Source organism: Pleurodeles waltl, chromosome 3_1 (assembly GCF_031143425.1).
Source record: "Pleurodeles waltl isolate 20211129_DDA chromosome 3_1, aPleWal1.hap1.20221129, whole genome shotgun sequence".
Lineage (NCBI taxonomy): Eukaryota > Metazoa > Chordata > Amphibia > Caudata > Salamandridae > Pleurodeles > Pleurodeles waltl.
Genome location: NC_090440.1, coordinates 1,921,773,069 through 1,921,798,430, shown reverse-complemented (window position 1 = coordinate 1,921,798,430; position 25,362 = coordinate 1,921,773,069). Strand labels below are relative to the sequence as shown.

At 47.2% G+C, this 25,362-nt stretch overlaps 1 protein-coding gene across 2 annotated transcripts in view; it reads left to right on the top strand.

Annotated features, from left to right (window-relative positions):
* Positions 1-25,362, top strand: part of SMG6 (SMG6 nonsense mediated mRNA decay factor) — an 890,340-nt gene that overhangs the window by 69,238 nt on the left and 795,740 nt on the right. For both annotated transcript variants that reach the window (XM_069226152.1, XM_069226151.1), the window contains exon 6: positions 25,244-25,322. In XM_069226152.1, the coding sequence (XP_069082253.1) occupies positions 25,244-25,322 (79 nt within the window). The remainder of the gene's footprint in view (positions 1-25,243; positions 25,323-25,362) is intronic.

The window sequence follows — 25,362 nt, the reverse complement described above, 5'->3', positions numbered from 1 at the left end:
CCTACCTCAGTTTGGCCCCAGCCATATGCAAATCAGCCTTGACCATGCTCCTTTTGGGAATAGTCCAGCTTGAGCTGTCTGGCCAGGTCCTCCCTGAACCGTAACAGAAGCAACCTAGGACCGGTTTCCCCCTAGTTAGGGCTCATCAACCAGGTAAAGCTTGCTACAATTTTCACAGAGAGCCCGGTACCTATGTCCGGGCATCACCGGCGCACTGAGGGCGGCAAATGCAAAACAGCGAGGTGATGGATGTAATGTTTAAATTAATTTTAGCCACTGGCAATCTCAGTGTCATCAGGCTTCCCACCCTTTTCGTGGCTGTGGACACTGCTCCCACCGAGGACATGGAACTCTACAGGGAGTGCAGAATTATTAGGCAAATAAGTATTTTGACCACATCATCCTCTTTATGCATGTTGTCTTACTCCAAGCTGTATAGGCTTGAAAGCCTACTACCAATTAAGCATATTAGGTGATGTGCATCTCTGTAATGAGAAGGGGTGTGGTCTAATGACATCAACACCCTATATCAGGTGTGCATAATTATTAGGCAACTTCCTTTCCTTTGGCAAAATGGGGGTAAAGAAGGACTTGACAGGCTCCGAAAAGTCAAAAATAGTGAGATATCTTGCAGAGGGATGCAGCACTCTTAAAATTGCAAAGCTTCTGAAGCGTGATCATCGAACAATCTAGCGTTTCATTCAAAATAGTCAACAGGGTCGCAAGAAGCGTGTGGAAAAACCAAGGCGCAAAATAACTGCCCATTAACTGAGAAAAGTCAAGCGTCGGCTGCCACGATGCCACTTGCCACCAGTTTGGCCATATTTCAGAGCTGCAACATCACTGGAGTGCCCAAAAGCACAAGGTGTGCAATACTCAGAGACATGGCCAAGGTAAGAAAGGCTGAAAGACGACCACCACTGAACAAGACACACAAGCTGAAACGTCAAGACTGGGCCAATAAATATCTCAAGACTGATTTTTCTAAGGTTTTATGGACTGATGAAATGAGAGTGAGTCTTGATGGGCCAGATGGATGGGCCCGTGGCTGGATTGGTAAAGGGCAGAGAGCTCCAGTCCGACTCAGACGCCAGCAAGGTGGAGGTGGAGTACTGGTTTGGGCTGGTATCATCAAAGATGAGCTTGTGGGGCCTTTTCGGGTTGAGGATGGAGTCAAGCTCAACTCCCAGTCCTACTGCCAGTTCCTGGAAGACACCTTCTTCAAGCAGTGGTACAGGAAGAAGTCTGCATCCTTCAAGAAAAACATGATTTTCATGCAGGACAATGCTCCATCACACGCGTCCAAGTACTCCACAGCGTGGCTGGCAAGAAAGGGTATAAAAGAAGGAAATCTAATGACATGGCCTCCTTGTTCACCTGATCTGAACCCCATTGAGAACCTGTGGTCCATCATCAAATGTGAGATTTACAAGGAGGGAAAACAGTACACCTCTCTGAACAGTGTCTGGGAGGCTGTGGTTGCTGCTGCACGCAATGTTGATGGTGAACAGATCAAAACACTGACAGAATCCATGGATGGCAGTCTTTTGAGTGTCCTTGCAAAGAAAGGTGGCTATATTGGTCACTGATTTGTTTTTGTTTTGTTTTTCAATGTCAGAAATGTATATTTGTGAATGTTGAGATGTTATATTGGTTTCACTGGTAATAATAAATAATTGAAATGGGTATATTTTTTTTTTTTGTTAAGTTGCCTAATAATTATGCACAGTAATAGTCACCTGCACACACAGATATCCCCCTAACATAGCTAAAACTAAAAACAAACTAAAAACTACTTCCAAAAATATTCAGCTTTGATATTAATGAGTTTTTTGGGTTCATTGAGAACATGGTTGTTGTTCAATAATAAAATTAATCCTCAAAAATACAACTTGCCTAATAATTCTGCACTCCCTGTAAACCATCTTTCTGTCCAGTCCCTTTCCCATCCTGCTGCCACAGCCTCCCAAGACTGTTTAGCATGCCCTTAACACAGCACAGTCATTCTGTTGGGGGCAGGATCAGCTACCATCTTTCCCAATGGAAAACAACATCATCAGACACGTGAGTGTTTCAAATTGTCCAAAGTGTTAATGCCCTTCCATTTATGGAAACCCCAAAACCCTTGCCACTTGTTGTGACAGAAGACCACTTCGCCTTACAGAAGGTGCCGCTCTTTTGGCCAAACGAGGCATTGAGGGGGCACCTGCATCAGAAGTAGATTGTGGTTGCTATTCCTGCTTCCTCCGGGTGCCGCAGAATGATCGCGGCCGACACCCTGTCCCTGAGCTACACCCTCTGAATGCCTTCCTATGAAAGGAGATATTCAAAATGCTCACCCTGGTGAATCTTGTCTGCCCTGGATCCCAGAGACTGGACGGTAGCAGTAGACATCCAGGATGTGTATGCCCACATTCCCGTCTTGCAGGCCCACCGGAATTACCTGCAGTTCATTGTGGGACAGGAGTCTTTTCAGTTGGATATGCTCCCTTTTGGTCTCACTGGTGCCTCTCGGGTGCCCACAAAAGTGATAGGTGTGGCTACAGCACATATATTCGGAGGTCAGGGGTCCCAGTCTTCTCCTACCACAAATACTGACTGCTGAAGGCGGACTCACCACAGGCAGTCATTGTCCACCTCCAGACAAGGCCGAACATCCTACACTTGCTGGGGTTCAATATCAATATGCCATAGTCACACCTCACTCCTTTGCAGGCCCTCCCTTTCATCAGAGCCATTATAGACATTGTGCAATTCCGCCCTTATGCTCAGGAGTGGAGCGTTTGCGACATTTGGGCTATTATCCCGATGTTCCAGCCTCAATTTTGGATCACAGCGAGACTGACTCTGAAGCTACTGCGTCTAAGCTGCATCCTGCTGGTGAAACACGCCAGGTGGCTCTGCAGGCTCTGCAGTGGGATCTGAAGTCACAATAGGCACCAGGGAAACCTAGAACTTTGACCATACAGTATCAATGCCAGAGACATCTTTTCTGCGCCAAGATGTCACAGCTAGAATTTTTTTTTATTGCATTTTTGCTTTTCATGAAGAATAAAATGTTTTCATCATTTAACAACTGCAGAAAATAACTAAAGATGATGTTAGAGAATAACAGCAGTGACCGCGGTATGTGGCGATTGGCTGTTCAGTTTGAAAGTCTAGTCTGCACCTGTATCAATCAATCAGTGTTTATTAAGCGCAACTACTCACCCGCAAGGGTCTCATGGCGCTGGGGGGCAGTAGGGGGGAAAGGAGGTGGAGGTGTAGCATCCAACAATGAGGTGGTTCTTCAAAAAAACCCATGTCTTCAGCTCCTTTGTGAAGTTGAGGAGCGGGGTGCTCTGTATGATGTGGAGTGGAAGGGCGTTCCAGGCGGTGGCTGCCAGGTGGGAGAAAGAGTGTCCCCCTGTTCTTGTTTACCTGATGCTGGGTACTTCGGCGAGTGAGAGCTGGGCTGACCATAGGGTTCTGTTGGGTACGTGGAAATTGAGTTGCCTGTTCAGGTAGGCTGGTCTGGTGTCGTGGACGGCTTTGTGTGCGTGGGTGAGTATCTTGAAGGTGATTCTTTTCTCTATGTGAAGACAGTGTAGTGTGTGCAGGTGTTGAGAGATGTGGCAGTGTCGAGGCAGGTCGAGGACCAGTCTGACGGCGGCGTTCTGGATGTTATGTAGTTTGCAGGTGAGTTTCTTGTTGATCCCGACATAGAGCGCGTTGCCATAGTCCAGTCTGCTTGTAATGAGGGCGTGTGTGACGGTCCTTCTGTGTTTGAGGGGGATCCATTTGAAGGTCTTGAATAGGAGGTGGAGGGTGCGTAAGCAGGTGGAAGTCACTGAGTTGATTTGGCGGTCCATGTTGAGTTTGGAGTCCATGATGATCCTGAGGTTGCGGGCTTGGTTCGTGGGGGTGGGCGGGTTTCCGAGGGTGGGTGGCCACCAGGAGTCGTTCCACGCGTCGGGTTGAGAGCCCATGATGAGTACTTCTGCTTTGTTTGCATTGAGTTGAAGGCAGCTGTTTTTCATCCAGTTGGCGACTGCTCCCATGCCTTCGTAGAAGTTGTCTCTGGCTGTGTTGAGTTTGTTGGATAGGGAGAGGATGAGTTGGGTGTCATCAGCGTAGGAGATTATGTTAATTCCGTAACTTCTGACGATGACGGCCAGCGGGCCATGTAGATGTTAAACAGCGTGCGGCTGAGGGAGGATCTCTGGGGAACTCCGCAGGTGGTAGGTGTGGAGTCCGAGAGGAAGGGGGCGAGTCTCACTTGTAGAGTTCTGCTGGATAGGAAGGATTGGATCCAGTTGAGGGCCTTGTCTCTGATGCCGGCTTCATGAAGTCTGCGTATCAGGGTGTGATGGAAGACCATGTTGAAGGCCACTGAGAGGTCTAGCAGGATGAGTGCTGTGTCTCTCCTTTGTCCAGCAGGGAGCGGATGTCGTCTGTTGCAGCCAGGACGGCTGTTTCGGTGCTATGATTTTATCTGGATTGGGAGGCGTTTAGGATGTTGTGGTCTTCAATAAAAGTGGCGAGTTGGCTGTTGATGGCTTTCTTGATGACTTTCTCTGGAAATGGGAGCTGGGAGATGGGCCTGAAGTTTTTGAGGTCGGTGCGGTCTGCCGAGGGTTTCCTGAGGAGGGGGTTGATCTTGGTGTGTTTCCAGTCATAGGGGAAGGAGGCGGCAGCTAGAGAGCGGTTGATGGTGAGGCAGAGCTTGGGGGCAACGGTGTCAGCAGCTCTGTTGAAGATGTGGTGGGGGCATGGGTCTGTGGGGGCCCCCAAGTATATGGACTTCATTGTCTTCAGTGTGTCTTCGGTGGTGAGGGGGGGTCCAGTTGGTGATCGTTGGTTTGTTGGTGTTGGGTTTTTGGTGGAGGGGGTTCTGCGCTTAGGTTGTCCTTGTTGAAGCTGTCATAGATGGTCTTGATTTTGTGGTGGAAGTAAGTGTTGAGTCTGTTGCAGATGTCCTGTGAGGGTGGGATGTTCATTGTTTCACTGTTGGGCTGGGCGAAGTCCTTGATGATGCTGAAGAGTTCCTTGCTGTTGTGTGTGTGTGAGGAGATTCTGTCTTGTTTAGCTTTCTTTTTGGTGCTGCTGATGAGTTGGAGGTGGAGGCTCTGAAGTTGCTTTGGGCTTCTGTGGATTTGGTGTTTCTCCAGATTTTCTCTAGGCGTCCACCAGTGCGTCTGGATGCTCGGAGTTCTGCAGTGAACCAGCTGGCTTTCTTGGCGTAGGTGCTGTTGTTCTTTTTGAGGGGGGCTATGGTGTTTGCGCAGTCGGCGATCCATTTATGAAAGGTGCGTGCTGCGGTGTTCGGGTCGTCGTTGTGTGCGGAGTTGGCAAGGGTGAGCTGGTCGTCGGTGATTCTTGCCCAGCTTCTATGGGATGGTTGGTGCTGGGTTCTTATGACCGTGGATGTGTTGAAGGTGAAATGGATGCATCAATGGTCTGTCCATGGAAGTTTGGAGGTGTGGCTGAAGGTAACAGAGGTTCCTTTTATGAAGATGGGGTCGATGGTGTGTCCTACTGAGTGCATTTGTTCTATCACGATCTGTCGGAGCCCTATGTTGTGGAGGTTGTCTAGGAGGGATGCAGTGTTCCGGTCTTGTTGGTTGTCAAGGTGGAAGTTGTGGTCTCCCAGCAGGGTGTAGTTGGTGGCTGTGATGGCTTGTGCGGTGATGCAGTCAGTGATGGAGTCGGCGAAGGCTGCGCTGGCTCCAGGTGGGCGGTAGATGAGGGTTCCCCTGAGGGTGGATGTCGGGCTACTCTGTAGTTTGAAATGAAGGTGTGTCATCAGGCTTATGGAGTCTTCAGAGTGTGTGCTCAGACGGAAGTTAAACTTGTGGACGATGTCGATTTTCCCCTCCGGGGCGGCTGAGTTAGTCTTTATGGGTGACCTTGTATCTTTGGGGAATGGCGATGGCGATGTCCGGGCCTGAGGTGGTGTTGGTCCAGGTCTCGGTGAGGAAAGCGACGTCCGGGATGGTGCTGTCAAGGAGGTCTCATATTTCGGTAGCGTGTTTATGGAGGGAGCGTATGTTGAGGGGGATGCATTTCAGGGTCTTCGGTGTCAGTGTGTTGTTGAGGGTGAGTTGTGCCGGGTCCAAGGTCTTGGTGGTGGTGTAGGATTGGCGGCAGCGGAGGCAGCTGAAGGGTCCATGGGTGTCAGCTGGTGCTGCATGCTTACAGTTGCCTCAGTGGGTAGAGAGGCAGACCCTGATGCAGAGATCTGGCCCGGGACCAGGGGTCAGTTTCCACTGCTGTGGGTCTTGGGCTCAATTCCCTTGGACGAGATAATTCTCACCTCGGTGCCTAATCTAATTAATGGGTCCCACTCTGTAACTCTGGGCAATAGCTTGCTTAATCTCCACAACGGCCCTCACAGCGCTTGGATGCCTGACTTCACCCTGGGGCTCTCTAGGAGTGGGTGCCTCACAGGGAAAAGCCAGGAGGGGTTCCACAGCGGTATGCGAACAGCGCCTTGAGACCCTAACGGATGAGTAGTGCGCTATACAAGTGCGGAGTTTACAGTTTACAGTTGTTGTGTCCTGTCTTGAGTGCCATGAGTGCTGCTGGCGTGTAGAGGTGGCGGGTGGCCGGTCCAGGGGTCCTGGCGCTGGTCGGGACGCAGACGGGTGCAAACGGGCTTGCCTTTGGTGCGCCAGCGCCGCAGCTGTCATTAAGTAGGGAGAGGGGAGGAGAGGACAGCTGGGAGGCGGGACAATGGTGCAAAAAAGAATGGATGAGCAGCAGCGGCTGGGAGCGGGAAGAGCGAAAATAGAGGAAAAGTGAGAATGAGAGAAGTAAGAAAGAATGCAAGAAAAAGAGGAAAATGATAGAAAAAAGCACAGAAAGAGAAAAGGCACAATACAGCACACTAGAAAAAAAAACACGAAAGGGAGAAGATGGAGAAAAAGAGGCCGAGGGCAGCCTAGCAGAAGAGCAGAGCACTCCCACTAGACACCAGGGATGAGGCGCAGGCAGGAGCCTGCGGCTGGAGGAGGGCCTCGAACTTCTGACCGGGGTCAGAGTTCAAAACACACGGGCTGCACTTACTGGTGGAGATACACGGAGGCAGAGCAGTTCACTGACCAGGTCAGTGGGGTTGTATCACGTTGAAGGCCAAGTGCTGCATGTACAATAAATGAATGGCGTGGCACATTTGACTGTGAGAATGAGGAACAGCCTTATTTCTCAACTCATAGGAACCAGGCTTGCACCTGAGTCCTTGAACTGGAACAGCACTGAAAATGTGTCGAAGAAGAGCTACCTTCAATCACATGAGAAGCAGAGGAAGAGTCTCAGCTCCACAATAACGGGCCAGACCTTGTTCTTGAGTTATGTGGTAAGCTATTGCTAGATGGGGCCTCTAGTTCAGATACTGGTCATGAAAGTTGCTAAGCTCACTTGTCAGTGGCCCCCTCAGTGGGGTAGATTGCACCTTTCAAAGGATGGATCCTTTTCACTATGACCCTACTGTGAGAGTATTTGGGCTTTTCTTTCCCACTGTACCTGTTCAGAGCGTAGATCCAGGGTAGTGCTGCCATAGTCCTTCAGTGCTCTGTACCTTCACTTAAAATGAGCTCACAAAGACCCTGTTTGAAGCTCAGTCCCTGGTACCATTGGGGGTAATGCCCTTTTCACGCTATGCGTGGACTTAACTGTTTTGAAACACTATCTGATGGATTCTGTGATATTAGTACTTATGCTCCTGGCACCCAGGCTGAGGCAAAGTCCAGAAATGCTTGCTCAGGAAAATGCTGATTGTTTCTCTCGCTCAGGAATGGTCAGTCATGGCACTTCAACGGCATTGTGGGGCAGTAGCCCATCGGAAGGCCCAAATGTCATTCAGAAGGAGTGAAATAGTGGTATGTGGTTTATGTACTTTTCAGGGTGTGGTGCAGTACGAATTCAGCATCCGAGTGATGCCAGACAACCCAAACCAACAGCACATGTGTGGAACTGTTGTGAACTTTTGCAGCTGGTAGGAGTCTGTAAGAGCTGTTTAGTTCTGCTGTCTATGAGTGGAGATTGTGAGATTTGAACTTTTAAAAATTTTTTTGACCCGGTCCTATCTAAATTGAGACTCATTCTTATGGAGGATTAACCATCTATGTGAAAATGGTTGGATGGAAAAAAAATAAAAGAACATAGAATGACTAAGTGAAGAAAATTGCAGTGTACATTGTGAAAAATGATAGTTCTGAGACTGTATACACAGAGTTTTAAATGCATGTAATATTTAAAAACAGTTTTTGCAATTTTCTACAGCAATTATGTGGAAAAAAGGCACTTTTGCTACCATTGTTTTAAGGTTTTCCTTGGAATTGTGATTGTCTAACATCCTAGGGAGTAACTTGCTTGTCAAACCATGAAAGTATTGAAATACATCAGTGCCTTCTTGAAAACCTCTGGACTTTTAGACAATTTTTGTGAAATGGCACAGTTAAACGCTCATTCTGAGAAGAGTTTCCTACTCTAGGAGTTAAATTAATTGCTTGCCTAAGAGAGAGACCGTACTTGAGAGTCACCCTTTACAGTCTTTTTAAAATTCCATTGTATCTACAGAGAAAATGCTGGTATAAACCTCTGATTTTGTCTTTCTAATTGTACTAATTATCCACTGGCTTATTTGTTGGTAGTTAATGCCTCTAAACCTAGATCCAATGTTGTTTAACTTCTTATCTGGCTAGAGACTCCAAAACAATTGTGTTGAGATAGGTGAATGCTGTCCATAATGTGGTTCAGTACTTAATATTACAGATGGTGAACAAGGCAGTGGTTCCTTGGCTGAAATATCGAGGAAAGGCGTTCATGTTTGTCATGCAAAATGGTAGATGCTCACCACACATAATACATAACTTTAGTTCAACTGGCTTGACTCCATAACATGAAAGATTGTTATGTCCTCTGCTTTAAGGCTTCACTCTTTGCTTAAAATGTCTGTTTTTTCACCAAAATTCTAGTTCCTAATTTTGGACCCACTACTAGATGTAAAGGCATTTGGTAAAAAGCCTGATGCTTCAGTGGCAGAGCACTATGAAAGCAAAAGGCTGTGTTTCCTGATATTGATGCAGCTGTGTCTGGGACCAGATGGAAGCCACTTTGTTTATTGTGTTATACACATGTGGTATGGGAACAGGTCGCTATTTTTTTTTTTTTTTACTGGAGCAACTGACTTTGAACGATGGGGACCCGCAAGTTGTGTAAGAAAAGATGCAGTTTAAAAAAAAAAAAAACTGGTCATAACAAATGTGCGGCTGGGAGACTGGAATATGCAATATTTCACCAGGTACCATCTAATGCAAAATGGGGAAACTGCAAAATGGAAATGGAAAAGTGTTTGCAGGTTTCTTTGTGGAGCACTCGATGGCTTCTTGAGCTCTCTGGATAGGTAGGTTGAATGTTTCATATCCCAAAATTAATAGACCCAGAAAATACTTGTGAAATATTATGAAAGGCAGGCTTTTTGTTTTTAGGCTTCTTGCATTCTGCACCATAGATGTTCCTGCAGGTGATGGTGATGGTGATGGTGATGGTGGTGGCTAATCTGTCTTTACATGTATTGGAGTTTTTTTCTTTACATGGAAACATGGTTTTTATGGCTGTATCTCAGGAAATGTGTTGCTTACATTTCACATGGCAGAAGTACTGCTCTGTGAGCAATTGTTTTCCTTGAACCTCACCAAGTCTGAGTGTGCTACAGAGATGAAGACTTCAGTCTTTTGGAGGTATGAACAACACTTCTCTGTTGAAAACATTCTGCCAGCAGAGAGATTCCAATAAATAAGAAGATACTTTTATTGTTAACGGACAAGAAAATTCAGGGAGTTCAGTGTCTGTTTGATTAGTCTTGTGAAGCTCTGTTGCTACAGTATTTGCAGAATATTGGGGGTGCACTACAGTCATATGTTAGTGAGGTACAAATATTTGTCAAGCGTTACTTAAGTGAACTTAGAACAACATCCTGTTGAGGTGCTGCTTTTTTTTTTTTTTTTTTGCTGTCTTGAGGTGTATGGTTGGGTAGTGACAATCCCTTCTTGGATTTTGATCAGAAACCAAATCACTTCTCCAAGTCAGTTAGGAGGTTCGGGCAGTCTGGGTGGCTGAATATTTTCCTTTCCTGAGTACCATGCATACAGGTTCTTGTGTTGAAGTTAATGTCTAGATTTACTGCTATCTCAAGGCCAGTAATCTTCTGAATAGCTCTCAATTTGTTTTTAGACTAGGCAATAACACTGAATTGGCTCTGTTAGAAGTTACTGACTTCATAAAGCTGAACCTGTATTGAGGTCATTTAGCCATGGTGGTATTATTAGACCTCTTGCCTCCTTTTTTCAGTTTTCCATCAGATCATGTTACAGCATTTAGCAGAGAGTGGTATCTACCTTATTCTGTCTAAAATCTTTTTTATCTGATCACTATCAATCTTTCTATTGCCACCTTTCACATCCTCAGCCAACTCTTTGAAACGTTATTTCTGATGGATACAACTACCTGTGGATTCCTCACCTAATGAATACTCCCATGGCGCCAGCATTTGACGGAAATCTTCTTCCTAGTCTCTGCACGTCGACGAGGACGTCACTCTAGCCCACGCGACGCCGTCTGACGTCATACAGGCAATAAGAGGTCCTCGACGACGTGCCGACGTCAGTTCCTTTTTTTCCGTGCATTCGAAACGGTTATCTTCGAGGGAGCAACTGTTACTTTCGTGGTTACAGTGTATTTTTTGCTGCGTAGTCCTTCGCTGCAGTAATAATGTCGCAGAGAAAGTCGGGTTTTAAGCCTTGTCGTGAGTGTGGGGGCAAGATGTCAGTTACGGATCCTCACTCCGACTGTCTTTGGTGTTTAAGCTCCGACCACGACGTCTCGACTTGCGATTCATGTCAGCACATGAATCCAAAGGCCCTCAAGGAACGTGAGGCGAAGTTGTTTATGGCGAAGTCGAAGAAAGAAAAACATCATAAGAAGTCTTCTTCGCCAAGGCATCGGCGTCATCGAGACTCCCGGCGCCGTAGAGAATCACGGCGCCATTCGAGCAAGGAGACTCGTTCCAGGTCTTCGGATCGGCGCCGGAGGACTTGGGAGGTCAGTCCCACGGTCACGCCGCATCCATCGACGCCGTTGCCCTCTCCGGCGTCACCGACTTCACCTGGACAGGCGTCGGTGATTGAAGTGGTGCAGCCTCTGGTGTTGTCCCCGGCGTCGCAGACGTCGAGGCCGGCGTCGGGGTCGCCTTCGATACAGGCACCCCAGTATCCGGCTTTTCCCACCCCTGGAGCCGATAGTACCGCATTCCTAAATGCGATGTATACCATCTTCCAACAGATGGCTCCAGGGGGTGCTCCGGCTGGCCCTTTGGCCTTTTCATTGGGTGATCCTGCGCCTCTACGGCCGGCACCCTTTATGCCCTTTCTCCCTTTTGGGAACGTGGGCTCGGCGCCGGTGGCCGCTCCGGTGGCTTCGGAGGGATTGGCCCCGGAGATTTCCATCCCGTCGACGTCGGGATTTCGTCCTGTGACTCCGGTGGGTCCATCCGCTCCGAGTGCTCTTTCATCGGCGCCGAAGTTACCTGTGGCGCCGGACGCGGCGTCGGTGGCTTCTGAAGATCGGCGCCGATCCTCGGCTTCGGCGGAGGCATTGTCGACTCCGCGTATCGAGCAGAGGCTTCATTCGAGGAGACGTGCTCTCCGTTTATTAGAGGAGCAGGAGTACCAACGAGTCCTGGAAGAAGGAGAACTAGAGGACTCGGTTGATGGACTGCATGGTCTAGATACAGCCAGTGGGCTGGACACTTCCCCTGAGTGGGATCTTTCGTCTCCAGGGGAATACACGGAGGAGGCTGCTTCCTTTCATGCAGTGGTACGGAAGGCATCTAGTTTTCTGGACCTGCCTTTGCCGGTGGCAGAGACAAAACAGAACCTTCTGACAGAGGTGCTTCATCCGGCCTCAGCTGTGGCAGAGCCTCTATTGCCCTTTAATGACGCTTTGCTGGATCCGGTGCTAGAGGTGTGGAAGAGACCAGTATCTTCCCCAGCGGTTCATAGAGCCGTAGCCAGGAGGTATCGAGCTGCACCAACTGACCCTGGCTTTCTTTCTAGGCACCCTACACCGGAGAGCTTGGTGGTGCAGGCCTCCTGTTCATCCAAATCAGCGCCTGGTTCTTTCCCGACGGTGCCTGGGGACAGAGACTCGAAGAAACTGGATGCGCAGTCCAAGAAAATCTTTTCGTCCTGCAGTCTGGCGTTGAAGGCCACCAACGCAACTTGTATCCTGGGGAGATATGTTCATGCTCTTATGGAGGACATTTCCTCATCATTTACGGAGCTTCCCCAGGGTCTTTTGGATGTTGTTTCAGATGCCCAGGCTGCTGCAACCCAGATTATTCAGGCTGGGCTGGATACGACCGACTCGGTGGCCAGAGCAATGGGCACGACTGTGGTGGCAAGGAGACAGGCCTGGCTCCGTAATTCGGGGTTTTCTGCAGATGTGCAGTCAACCCTATTGGATCTCCCTTTTGATGGGGACAAGCTGTTTGGCGCCAAGGCAGATTCGGCCTTGGAACGTTTTAAGGAGAGCAGGGCCACAGCCAAATCGCTAGGACTCCAAGCTCCTTCTTCCTCTGCCTCTTCCAGGATTTTCAGGAGGTTTCGGGGATTTGGGCGTGGCTCTTCCTCCTCTTCCTTTCAGGGGAGATTCCAGCAACCTGCCTCTTCCCATCCCTATAGATCTTTTAGAGGGAGAGGGAGGGCCCGCACCAGAGGAGCCTCTCAGCAGCACTCTGCCTCTTCCTCGTCCTCTGTAGGGGTGCAGCAGGGAAAGCAGCCTTAGGCTTCCACCATTTCCCACTCACTCCTCTCCTGTAGGGGGAAGATTACAGCATTTTCTCTGCAAGTGGAAGACTATTAAAACGGACACTTGGGTTCTCAGTATTGTGGGAAAAGGCTACACCCTTCCCTTTCGGGAGTACCCGCCCCTCATCCCTCCCCCCCCATCTTATTGTTCAGAAGAACACCTCCTGTTGCTAGAACAGGAGGTACAAGTCCTCCTTTCAAAGGGCGCGGTAGAGTTGGTCCCAGAGCAGGAAAGGGGTCGAGGTTGTTACTCAAGGTATTTCCTGATTCCCAAGAAGGATGGTCGGTTGAGACCAATCCTGGACCTGAGGATCTTGAATTGGTTCCTCAAACAGGAAAAGTTCAAGATGCTGACCCTAGCTCAGGTGCTTTGGGCGTTGAACAAGGAAGATTGGATGGTGTCTGTCGACTTGCAGGATGCTTACTTTCATATCCCGATACTCAAGTCACACAGGAAGTATCTCCGGTTTATGGTGGGATCGCAGCACTATCAGTTTGCGGTCCTTCCGTTTGGTCTTACTTCAGCACCTCGAGTCTTCACGAAGGTGATGTCGGTGGTTGCGGCAGAGCTCAGAAGGAAGGGGATAGCAGTATTCCCTTACTTGGACGACTGGTTGATCAAAGCCAAGTCGCCGGAGCTTGTGTCGCATCATCTGCAGTCAACGACTCAGTTGTTGTTCGACCTGGGTTTTTCGGTGAACGAGCCCAAATCTCACCTGGAGCCCTCTCAGCGCCTCCTGTTCATAGGGGCAGTACTGGATACAACATTGAGTCGAGCCTTTCCTCCGCCTCAGCGGATTCAAGATATTCAGGAATTGGTTCCAATGTTTCGAAATGGAGCGGTAGTTCCAGTCCTCAAGGTCCTTCGTCTGCTCGGTCTGTTTGCCTCCTGCATTCTGTTGGTCACGCATGCTCGCTGGCACATGAGGGCTCTTCAGTGGTGCCTCCGAAGGCAGTGGTCTCAACACAAAGGAGATCTAGAAGGTGCTGTCAAGATCTCCAGAGATGCTGCTGTGGACTTGAAGTGGTGGATTGCGAGCAACAATCTTTCACAAGGAAAGCCGTTCGCGCAGTCGCCACCAGTGGCCACGGTCATAACGGATGCTTCCACTCTAGGGTGGGGAGCTCATCTGGGGATCTGGAGATCAAAGGCCTTTGGTCTCCAGAGGAGCAGATGTTTCATATCAATCTGTTAGAGTTACGGGCTGTACGTCTGGCTCTCAAGGCCTTCCTCCCTTCCCTTCGTGGTCAGTCGGTACAGGTCCTGACGGACAATACTACCACGATGTGGTACATAAACAAACAGGGAGGAGTAGGGTCGTACCTTCTCTGCAGAGAAGCTCTTCGACTATGGTCTTGGGCAAAGGACCATCAGATTTGCTTGGTAGCAAATCATCTGGCCGGGGTCTTGAATGTACGTGCGGACAGTCTCAGTCGCCAATTCTCGGCCGACCACGAGTGGCGTCTCCATCCAGATCATGTCCGTTTAATCTTCCAGATGTGGGGGTTTCCTCGGATAGATCTGTTTGCCACTCGGGAGAACGCGCATTGTCCGTTATTCTGCAGCCTCCAGTATCCGATGCAGGGAGCGTTAGGGGACGCGTTTCAAATAACCTGGTGCGGCAAGTTGCTTTACGCGTTTCCTCCCATACCTTTGATTCCTCGAGTATTGAGGAAGATTCGCCAAGACCGGGCGCTAGTCATCTTAATAGCTCCGGATTGGCCAAGGAGGGTGTGGTACTCCGACCTTCTCCAACTCTCAATGTGCCCTCCGCTCCGTCTCCCTTTCAGGGCAGACCTCCTCTCGCAGTCGCAGGGGCAGGTTTTACACCCCAACCTCCAGAGTCTGCACCTACATGCCTGGAGATTGAACGGGGCAACCTGAGTTCCTTCTCTCTCCCGCCTGATGTAGTGGATGTTATATTAGCGGCCAGGCGACACTCCACTAAATCTATCTATGCTAATAGGTGGTCTAAATTTGTTGCGTGGTGTGGAGAGAGGCAGATTGATCCCTTACATGCTCATCTATCGGACGTTTTGTCTTTTGCTCTCTCTCTAGCGCAGAAAGGTTGTGCAGTGGCTACCATTAAGGGTTATTTGTCGGCCTTGTCAGCCTTCATTTGTCTTCCAGACCAACCATCGTTATTTAAATCCCCTATTGTTATCAGATTCTTGAAAGGTCTTCTAAATAAATATCCTCCAAAACCATTTGTTATGCCGCAATGGGATTTGTCCTTGGTCCTGACTTTCCTTATGGGGTCCCCTTTTGAGCCTATGCATTCTTGCCCCTTAAGGTATTTGGTTATAAAAACAGTTTTCCTGGTAGCGATAACATCTGCAAGGAGAGTGAGTGAGTTGCAGGCCTTATCGGTAAAGCCCCCTTATACAACTTTTTATGGGGATAAGGTGGTGTTGAGGACCAAGGCTGCTTTCCTCCCGAAGGTTGTTTCACCCTTCCATTTGGCTCAGACAATTACTTTGTCCACGTTCTATCCTCCGCCTCATCCTTCTAAAGAGGAAGAAAGACTGCACCCAAAGAGGGCGTTGAGCTTCTTTATTGATAGAACAAAGGATTTCAGGCTGGAGGATCAGCTGTTCATCGGGTACGTGGGCAAGAGGAGAGGAAAGGCAGTCCACAAGAGAACACTCTCCAGGTGGGTGGTTCTTTGCATTAAAATCTGTTACTCTTTGGCAAAGAAGGACCCTCCTGAGGGCATTAGAGCTCATTCCACCAGAGCTAAGTCGGCCACTTCGGCCTTGGCCAGGGGTGTTCCTGTGGTTGACATCTGCAAGGCCGCAACTTGGTCGTCCCTTCACACTTTTGCGAAACATTACTGTTTGGACTCTGAGGTCAGAAGGGACGGCCATTTTGCACGGTCAGTGCTGCAGTATTTCTTGGTTTGACCATTTAGGCACCCGCCACCGGGCGTGGTACTGCTTTGGGACTCTATTCATTAGGTGAGGAATCCACAGGTAGTTGTATCCATCAGAAGAACGAGTTACTTACCTTCGGTAACGACTTTTCTGGTGGATACATTAGCTACCTGTGGATTCCTCACGGTCCCACCCGCCTCCCCGTTGCCTTTCTGGTCTTACCAAGTAATCCTTGAGTGCGCTCCTCTTGGTCTTCAAGGTTGCATGCAATAGACGTATATATGGATACGTGTGTATATTATCTGTATATATATATATATATATATATATATATATGTATATATCTTTGTGTACATACATGATTTGCATATATTTGTTCGTTATATTAAATTTACAGCTATTCATTGCAATATTGTGTATTTTACAAGGTTATGGAATGTTGCCTTGCTCTTTCATTGCATTGGGTGGTTGTTCTCATGCACGTAAAAAATGTTGGTACTGACGTCGGCACATCGTCGAGGACCTCTTATTGCCTGTATGACGTCAGACGGCGTCGCGTGGGCTAGAGTGACGTCCTCGTCGACGTGCAGAGACTAGGAAGAAGATTTCCGTCGAATGCTGGCGCCATGGGAGTATTCATTAGGTGAGGAATCCACAGGTAGCTAATGTATCCACCAGAAAAGTCGTTACCGAAGGTAAGTAACTCGTTCTTCTCAGAGCTCAGCTTTGAGCCCTATGTTGTTAAATGTCTGTATGGCCCCCTCGTCAGATATTATTCTGCCATTTGGTCTGTAGGTGGTGTCTTATGCCGACTATGCACAACTGCAGTTCTCATTTTTGGAGACTAATGGGAATTTATAGAATTATTTTCAATCTTGCCTTGTGACAGTGTCTGTTTAGATTAAGAAAAAATGTTTAAAATTAAATTCCTCTAAAATTGAAGTACTGTTCTTCTGATGCTTCCCTTCGATCGGGTCCAGTTCGTGGTGTCCTCTTGAGCTTTCAGCCCTTCCACCCCAGTGGCAGAGATGAGGAACTTCGGGGTCAGATTTGATAAAGATCTTTCCTTTGCCCCACAGGTGAAGGCAATTACAAGATCATGCTTTGCTCAAGTTAGTTCCCGAATCCTCTAAGAGAACCATTGTACATACTTCGATCACATCTTGGTTGGACTATGCCAGCACTTTATATATCTGGGCGAGAATGCAGCTGCTAGGCTACTTCTGAATCTTTCTAGACAGGACCCTATTTCATTTCACTTGAGGAACCTTCTTGTGCTTCTAATGCAGCAACACAGTCATCTCAAATATCTGGTGTTAACATTTATGAATTTACATAATATAGGTTGTATATACTTGACTTATAGAGTTCAAGCATATCATCCGATGAGATCATTAAGATCCTTCAACCAAGTGTTGCTACCTGTGCCTATAGTTTGTTGAGCCTGATTGGGAGGCTGGTCTTTTTCTGATTTGGCCCTAAACTATATCCAAGTCTCCCCCTCTGTGCTCCCACCCCCAGCAAATAATTTTTAAAAAGCATCTGATAATCTGGTTATTTTGGTCATGGTAACTGATCTTCATTCCTCCTTTCAGCCATAATGTAGCACCATGACTTTTGTTAACAGCTGTGCGCTTTATTAATGTTTCATTCATTCATTTATTCATATGTAACTCGTGGGACACATTTGGATTTATAAAAAAAAAGTAGCAATTTCTGTGAGAGATGTGACCCCCAAATTTACCTCAAAATCTCAGAAGCAATTCAATACTCCAGACAAATTTCGCATTTTTGGTTAGTCCCAGTGGTTTCCTGCAGAAGTATTCATCAAGCATCCCTCTAGGTAACAAAAAGAAGAAACTGACCTGGTCCTCAAGTTACTTATTGTATTAAACCTCCTGACCATAAAGTGAGTTTCGTTTTGATTAATGGTCAGGCCATGCCATAAAGTAAGTAAAAATATTTAGCGCCTTCTGAAGGCCAGCAGGTGTCCTGGCCATCAACATCCCATCGTGAGCATCCAGTAAGGCTGGTATCCGACAGGATCCAGCCTAGGGGAAGTTAATGCATGACTCTAATATGTACTTCCCAAGGCCATTCATGTATAATGTGAGCAAAAATAAGGCAAGCATGTGTCTTTGTTACACTCCCCTTCATATCTTAAAAGGCCCACATCAGGGGGCAGATATCTTACAAAGCCCACAATGTGCTCATCAGCCACCAATTCATTCATAGCATCCCACTGTTTCGATTGGTTGACATGATCAGATGTTGAGCTGAGGTCCCTAAAAGCCAGATAAAGATGTTCAGGCTTGACATTTATATATTTTTTTATCAATAACTACAAATTTAAACATTGTTCAGTCATACTTAAGCCAGGCCAGAAACCAAATTGGAGATCAGACAAAATATGGTTCTTCTCAACCCAGTGATGAAGCCAATCCAAGAGAATTGTACCTTTGTAGTTGAGTCTATGAGTGGAATGGGTCTGTAGCACCTGGCTTCACATTTCTCGCCATTCTTGAAGATAGGTACAATGATAGGACAAGGCCATGGGTGGGCCACAGATTACTGAGCACATTAGTTGCTTGTCATGGTTTCTTTCTACAATGTTGACAAAATACTGTTTAAGCCTATCTGTTCTGTTGCCACCTTCTTCCTTCCTCACTGTAATTCTAAGGTAGAGGTGAGACTCAAATGTACCTTTCAGTCATATTTCCAGTTGTGATGGGTACAGGCTGGACAGATTGCTGTTAGTCACCTATGAAATACTTCAAAGAGCGTTTCTATATGTGTACTATATTTTGCATCAGTCAATCAGGATTCTTAAGGAGCAGCTAATCACCCACGAGGATATCCAGCTGGAGAGGAATTTGCTGCTTCCGGTGGGTTCAGTTAAACAGCCAGGCCTTTAGTCCTTTTCTGATTTCCAGAAGAGAGGATGAGGCCCGGAAATGAAGGGGGAGGTCATTCCAGGACTTAGTGAGGTAGGAGAAGGAACGTCCTCCACTGTTGCCCTGGCGGATGTGGGTGTGTGTGAGGGAGTTGGAGGCAGAGCGCAGGTGTCTGGAGAGTTGGTGGAAGTTCAAGCAGTGGTTGATGTAAGCTGGTCCTTGATTGTGAAGAGCTTTGCAAGTGTGGATCAGCATATTGAAATTACATCTCTTCAGCATGAGGAGCCAGTAGAACTTCTTGATGTGTGTTTGTTTGGGGAAGTCGTGGAATAGCCTAACAGTTGAGTTCTGTATGGTCTGCATTCTCTTCAGGAGATGGGTGGTGACTCCTGTGTAGAGTGCATTGCCGTAGTCCAGCCGACTGGTGAATAGGGCTTGAGGGATGGTTCTTCTGGTGTTGATGGGGAGACATTTAAAGATTTTCTGGAGCATGCTAAAAGTGAGGAAGTAGGCGGACGAGACAGCATTGATCTGGCTTTCTTGGTAAGCTTGCTGGCCAGGTTAATGGCAAGGTTGCATGCATGGTCTGTCGGAGTGGGTGAGGGTCTCAGTTTGGAAAGCCACCAGGAGTTGTTCCACTGGGAGTTGTTGTTCCTGAAGAACAGCACCTCCATTATGTTCGGTTTGAGTTTTAGGCAGTTGCTTTTCATCCATTTGTCGATGCTCGTCATGCACCTGTGGAGGTTGCCCTTGTGGTGGAGGGGTATTGTGATAACAACCGAAACGATGGGTGTCACATGCGTAGGATGTGATGCTTAGTACATGGGTTCTGAGGATGTTGGCCAAGGGGATCATGTAGGTGATGGACAGTGTGAGGCTGTGGGACGAACCTTTGGGATGCCACGGATTATGTTGTTATGTCCTAAGGTGATGGTCAGATTCTCAGGGTTCTTCAGGTGAGGAAGGAGGTGATCCATTTAAGGACATTTCCTTAGATTCCGATCTGATAGTGTGTGGTGGGATCAGTGTTGAATGCTGCTGAGAGGTCGAGGAAGATCAGGGCCGCCTTTTCTACCCGGGTAAGAAGGGTTCTGATGTTGTTGGTGGCAGCAGTCAGGGCAATTTCGGTGCTGTGGTTTGTGCGGAATCCTGATTGGGAGGTGTCCAGAAGATTTTTGTTCTCCAGGCGTTCTGTGAGTTGGCAGTGCATGGCTTTTTCGAGTACTTTGGCTGGAAATGATTCTGTTCTTTTTGAAGTTGTTTGAGGCAGTTAAGGCAGTTGGAGCAGTTAATAAGACTTTGGTTGTAGGAATAATTGCACATTCCAGAGCTTAACCAGTAAGCTGGTGATGCTGGTTTTGAATCGGAGTAGAACAAAAGCACACAAATAATGCTTCAAACAACAGAGAAATTTTTTTAGGAAAAGAAAATTAAATGGCAAAGAAAAAACACAACCAGAGATCGAATTATATCAAATGTATATATATAGTAAGGTGCAAGTACATGAAAGTATCTCTGTACTCTGTGCTATAGGTTGCTCCACTCGTGCAAAACGGAAAAAGTGCTCATTCAACATGACATGTGAGAACGTAGTGTCTACAAAATGTAAATGCAAGATAAAAAATTGCAGTGCTTCAGCTGCCTGCATGCGTCCTGTCAAGGATGATAAAGTACTGAATTCCCATATGTCCAGGGCAACCAGAAAATTGTATTTTGTGCCCGAATGGGATTATGGTTTAGTCCAGGCAAATATTGAGAGTGTTGATGTTTCGACCCAAGATGGCGTGGCTACTCAGAACCATCTGGGTTGGTCTTACAGGATGTGGGGATTGAGGCAGCCTGGAGTTGCATGAAAACTCCATAAGGATATTCCTATTGAATCAGGTTGACTGCAGCACAGCTTGTCTGCAGGCCTTGAAAATCAGCATGGGTATTCTTAACAAAAATATCTCTGCTGAATGACTAATAATTGTAATGCCCTTCCAGTGGCCTCAGGAATGGCCAAAAACTGCAGGCTTTCCACCATCTAAAGAATTCATAATATTAAGCTCTGCAGCATGCAGGTTTTTGCTCAATGTACTTAAAGATGTATACCTTTGTACGCTTGCGGTTAATAGGTTAAGGCACCACCAGATTAGATATGCTCTTCGCATCGACCGACATAATTCCAAAGATAACCACATCTGGTTATCTAGCCCGCACCATATCAGACCACAATCCGCACTATGCTACCTTGCTATGGGGCCACACACACACACTCGCATCCCAACGTGGCACCTACAGCCAGATGCCCTAATTGATCTCCCTTTTAATGCTGAGATAACCAAGTGTCTGTAGGATTATTTCTCTCTAAACAAAAACTCAACAGCAGCACGCACCACCGAATGGGACGCCCACAAAGTTGTAATCAGGGGACATTGCTTGGCAGCCTCGGCAGGGGTAAAAGAAAATGCTTACTAGGGAGCTACTAACGCTGGAAGCCAGCATACATAGGGCAGAGACTGAGGCAGCAACAAGTGGCACCCCATCAGAAACGCTAAATTCACTGAAGGCGAAATACAGAGAGGCTGATAATAGACTTAGCAGACACGACTATAGACACTTTAAAGCGAGGCAGCATGCTAAAGGAGACAGATCAGGCAAACTGTTAGCATGGCTGGTTCATCAACCATCGCAATCTCTGCCGATAGGTACGATAAGGCTACAATCAGGAGATGTGGCTAATACTCGGGCTGACATAAACATGGCCTTCTACATGTACTACCGGTCACTATATCAGTCCCCCCCCCCCCCCCCCCTCCAATCCCCCCCAAAAGAGCAACAACTGTCTGACCTACTGGCACAGATTCCCCAAAATCGAAACATTACCAACAACGCAGACATATTAGACGGCCCCATTACCATTGAGGAACTTCTCTTGGCCCTCTCCCAAATGGCACGTGGCAAAACCCCTGGATCTGACGGTCTACCAATAGAATACTATAACTCAAAAGCCACTCACCTCCTGCAACCCTTGCTCGAGGTGTTTAACGAAGCACGCAATAGGAAACAGCTGCCAGACTTCATGCATGAAGCACTAATAGTGGTCCTTCCAAAACCAGGCCGCGACCCACTGGATGTCAGATCCTATAGACCACTCTCCCTCTTGAATTCTGACTGCAAGCTATTAGGGAAAATACTAGCAAATAGATTACTCCCCCACCTACCGAACCTAATACACTCCGACCAATCAGGATTCATTCCAGGAAGGAATACCTTCCTAAACATAAGACGGTTAATTCGCATCATGCACAATACCACAGAAACAGAAGCTGTTACCGTGTCATTAGACATGGAAAAAGCATTTGATAGGCTCGGTTGGGATTATCTCTTCCGTACTCTTAAAGTGTTCCAGAGCAGCTTCATCAGCTGGATTGCAACATTATACTCCAAACCAATAGCCTGCGTCAAAACTGGTCAAGTAATATCGGAGGCATTCCCCATTGGCAGAGGCACTAGACAAGGATGCCCGCTCTCTCCATTATTATTTGCAATAGCCATGGAGCCACTTGCAGTTAAGCTCCGTAGCTATGCACAAATATGGGGCATTCAAGAATTTAGTGCATATCACATTGTATCCTTGTATGCAGATGATGCCCTGATATACTTGCGCAATTACTCTACCTCCCTAACTGGGGTAATGCAAATCCTGGATACTTTTGCTCTAGCCTCTGGCTTACACGTTAATTGGGCTAAATCCTGTATTTTTCCTCTTACTCGTATACCCACTGAGCAGCAAATGACTCTCCCTATTCACCAATTACCATGGGCACACCAGACCTTCAAATACTTGGGCGTCCAGGTATATCACTCTGTCAGACCTCAGAGAAGGCAACCTAGACCGTCTACTCCGCTCCACCGAGGCTCCTTGACATTCTGGAGCTCACTGCCTTTATCACCTATGGGCCGGGCGGCCATAGCCAAGATGCTAATACTACAGAGATTCTTATATTACTTTCTGCACTCCCGATATTCTGGCTACGCTTGTTTTTTCACAAAGTACATTCATTACTGACTGATTTACTCTGGGGCAAGGATAGACATAGAGTAGCGCTAGCCATTACACATACCCACTAGAAGAGGGTGGACTAGGCATGCCGAATCTCGAATTATATTATGCAGCAGCCCAACTTCAATGGGTCACCTTGTGGCTAAACGAACCAGCCATCCCAGAGTCTATAACAATAACTACCTACACAGCACCACGAACGATACTGACATCTTTGCTAGCAGGACCCCCATACCCAGTAAACTGTAAACTTCGTACTTGTATAGCACACTTCTCCCCCCTTTAGGGTCTCAAGGCGGTGTACGCATACCGCTGTGGAACCCCTACTGGCTTTTCCCTGTGAGGTGCCCACTCCTGGGCAACCTCCAAGGTGAAGCCAGGCATCCCAGCGCTGTTGGGGCCGTTGTGGAGATTAAGCAAGCTATTGCCCAGAGTTACAGAGTGGGACCCATGAATTAGATTAGGCACCGATGCGAGAATTATCAGGTCTGAGGAAATTGAGCCCAAGACCCGCCGAGGCGGGAATTGAACCCTGGTCCTGGGCCAGATTTCTGCATCCGGGACTGCCGCTCTAACCATTGAGCCACACTTCTCCAGTAAATAAATCACCCCAGTTGGACACGGCCAGACACTGCTGGCCGAGATATGTACAGGGCAGAACGCAGACACCCCCCTATTCTCCCCTGCTACCAATGTCACAAGTGCCGGGCATTTACGCTCTCTCCTATCTTGATATACGTGTGACTAATACCTTGAACTTGGGAGACCTCTACTTGAGCTCCAAAGCAAGCACATTCGCAGAATTGGTGGCTGCTGATGTAATGCAACCCGGGGCCTTCCTGTCATTCAGTGCCATAACTAATCTCCTACACAACCTCTGGGGTCGTAGTCCCAATGAACCTAACGAATCCCCACTACTTACTTCAATACTATCCATGGGCGACGCAAAGGGCGTCATCACTAAATTGTATAAAATACTCCTATCAAGTAATTGCACTGCCTTAATTCAGGTTAAACACCGCTGGGACTCTGTCCTTACTACACCACCCACCCAGAAATCCTGGGAAGCAGCCCTCACCACTATTAAGTCTGTATCCCGTAACTCTAGGTTAAGATACACACAATTTAATTACATACATCAATCTTATCTCTCCCTGGCCCGTTTCAATAAAATATACCCAAACTCCAAACCAACATGCCCAAGATGCGCCACTCCTGCAGCTAATTTCTACCACATGGTCTGGGAATGTCACTCAATAAATACTGGTTGGTGTCGCATCACTGAAACCACAGCAGACATAGTAGAACACGTGCTAACGCCCACTCCGGAATTCTATCTGCTCGGCATGCGACACCGTACTAAGGGAGATAAACACATCCACAAGTTTATAGACCTAGCATTTGTGAAATATAAGCGCTTGATCGCCACACACTGAAAGGCCCCAAATGCCCCTCCTCACTCTGCCTGACTGAGGGACTTGCATAGCACATTAGCACATTAGCAGAGGCTCAAACATTGAAACAACTGCAATACAAGGGTTATATACAGGAAGGCACTGAAAGCTGGGATCTTTTCGTAGTAAAAATAGAATACAGAGACAACATGTACCCTCCCTGAGACGCTCAAAGAAAAGGACATCCAGGAGAGGATCCACTGTCTCACTCTTAACAAGCATCGCACCCGATCCCTCATACCTTTCGCATTGTTTTGGCAGGATATCATCATACTTAACCAAAGCATAAAAGCAATTATTGAATGGAGCTTCACCCAAGGGTGAACTGAAGCGTTAAGGTCGCGTGCCATGAACCCGTCAGCCGTGCTCCGATGTTGCAGCCTAACCACACTAAGCACACGTAAAGTATAGATACCCCAAGTGCCTACACAGCCTAATGCTACCATCACTATTTCCGATGCCACTACATATACCTAAACAGAATAATTGATATGACTAATGTTAAAAGTTACACAATGTTAAGCTGCATGCCAGTACACTAAAACGCATCCGTATTGTACAAAAACTACAAATACGCAAGGATATGCATGTGTAGAGAAGATGTGTATTCTCTCACTAAGTTAAGTGGAATGTACTGCTGCTTTTGTATTATGTTTTGAACCACGTTGAATAAACAGATTAAAAAATAAAATAAAAAAAAAGGGATAAGGCACAGAATACCAACCTGAAGATGGCTGTGCTACTTGAGGCTTGTTGAAGGATAGTTAACGCCATAGAGGCCAGCATCACAGTTTGAGTTCATCTTCAGGAAAACAGCTACTATTGCTGTACCCATCTACTAGTTGGCAGGATTACATGCTTCATGGGGGTCAAACGAAGATAACATACAAAACTACTGTTACAGGTAAAATGGTTGTGATTGTTCATTCTTTGATTAGTTCTGTTTTTTGTATTATTTTGTACTTGGAGAACGCGTGCCTTTCATAACCTGGATCAGCTGGGAATTTACAGTTGAATGAGTATGTTATTGTAGTTTGGGACTAGCCTCTTATTTCCCTGGTAGGAATTCTGACTGTCCTTTGAAGGGTAAAATTAGTAAATTGATTCTTAATTTTCTGTTCCTAGTTGGTACTTAAAGGCCCATCACATTGCCCCAAAGAATGGGCGCCCCTACAATCAACTCGCCCTTTTGGCCATCTACACGGTAAGTGCGGGTCTGTATGGCTTTGAAGGCAGGAGTGTTG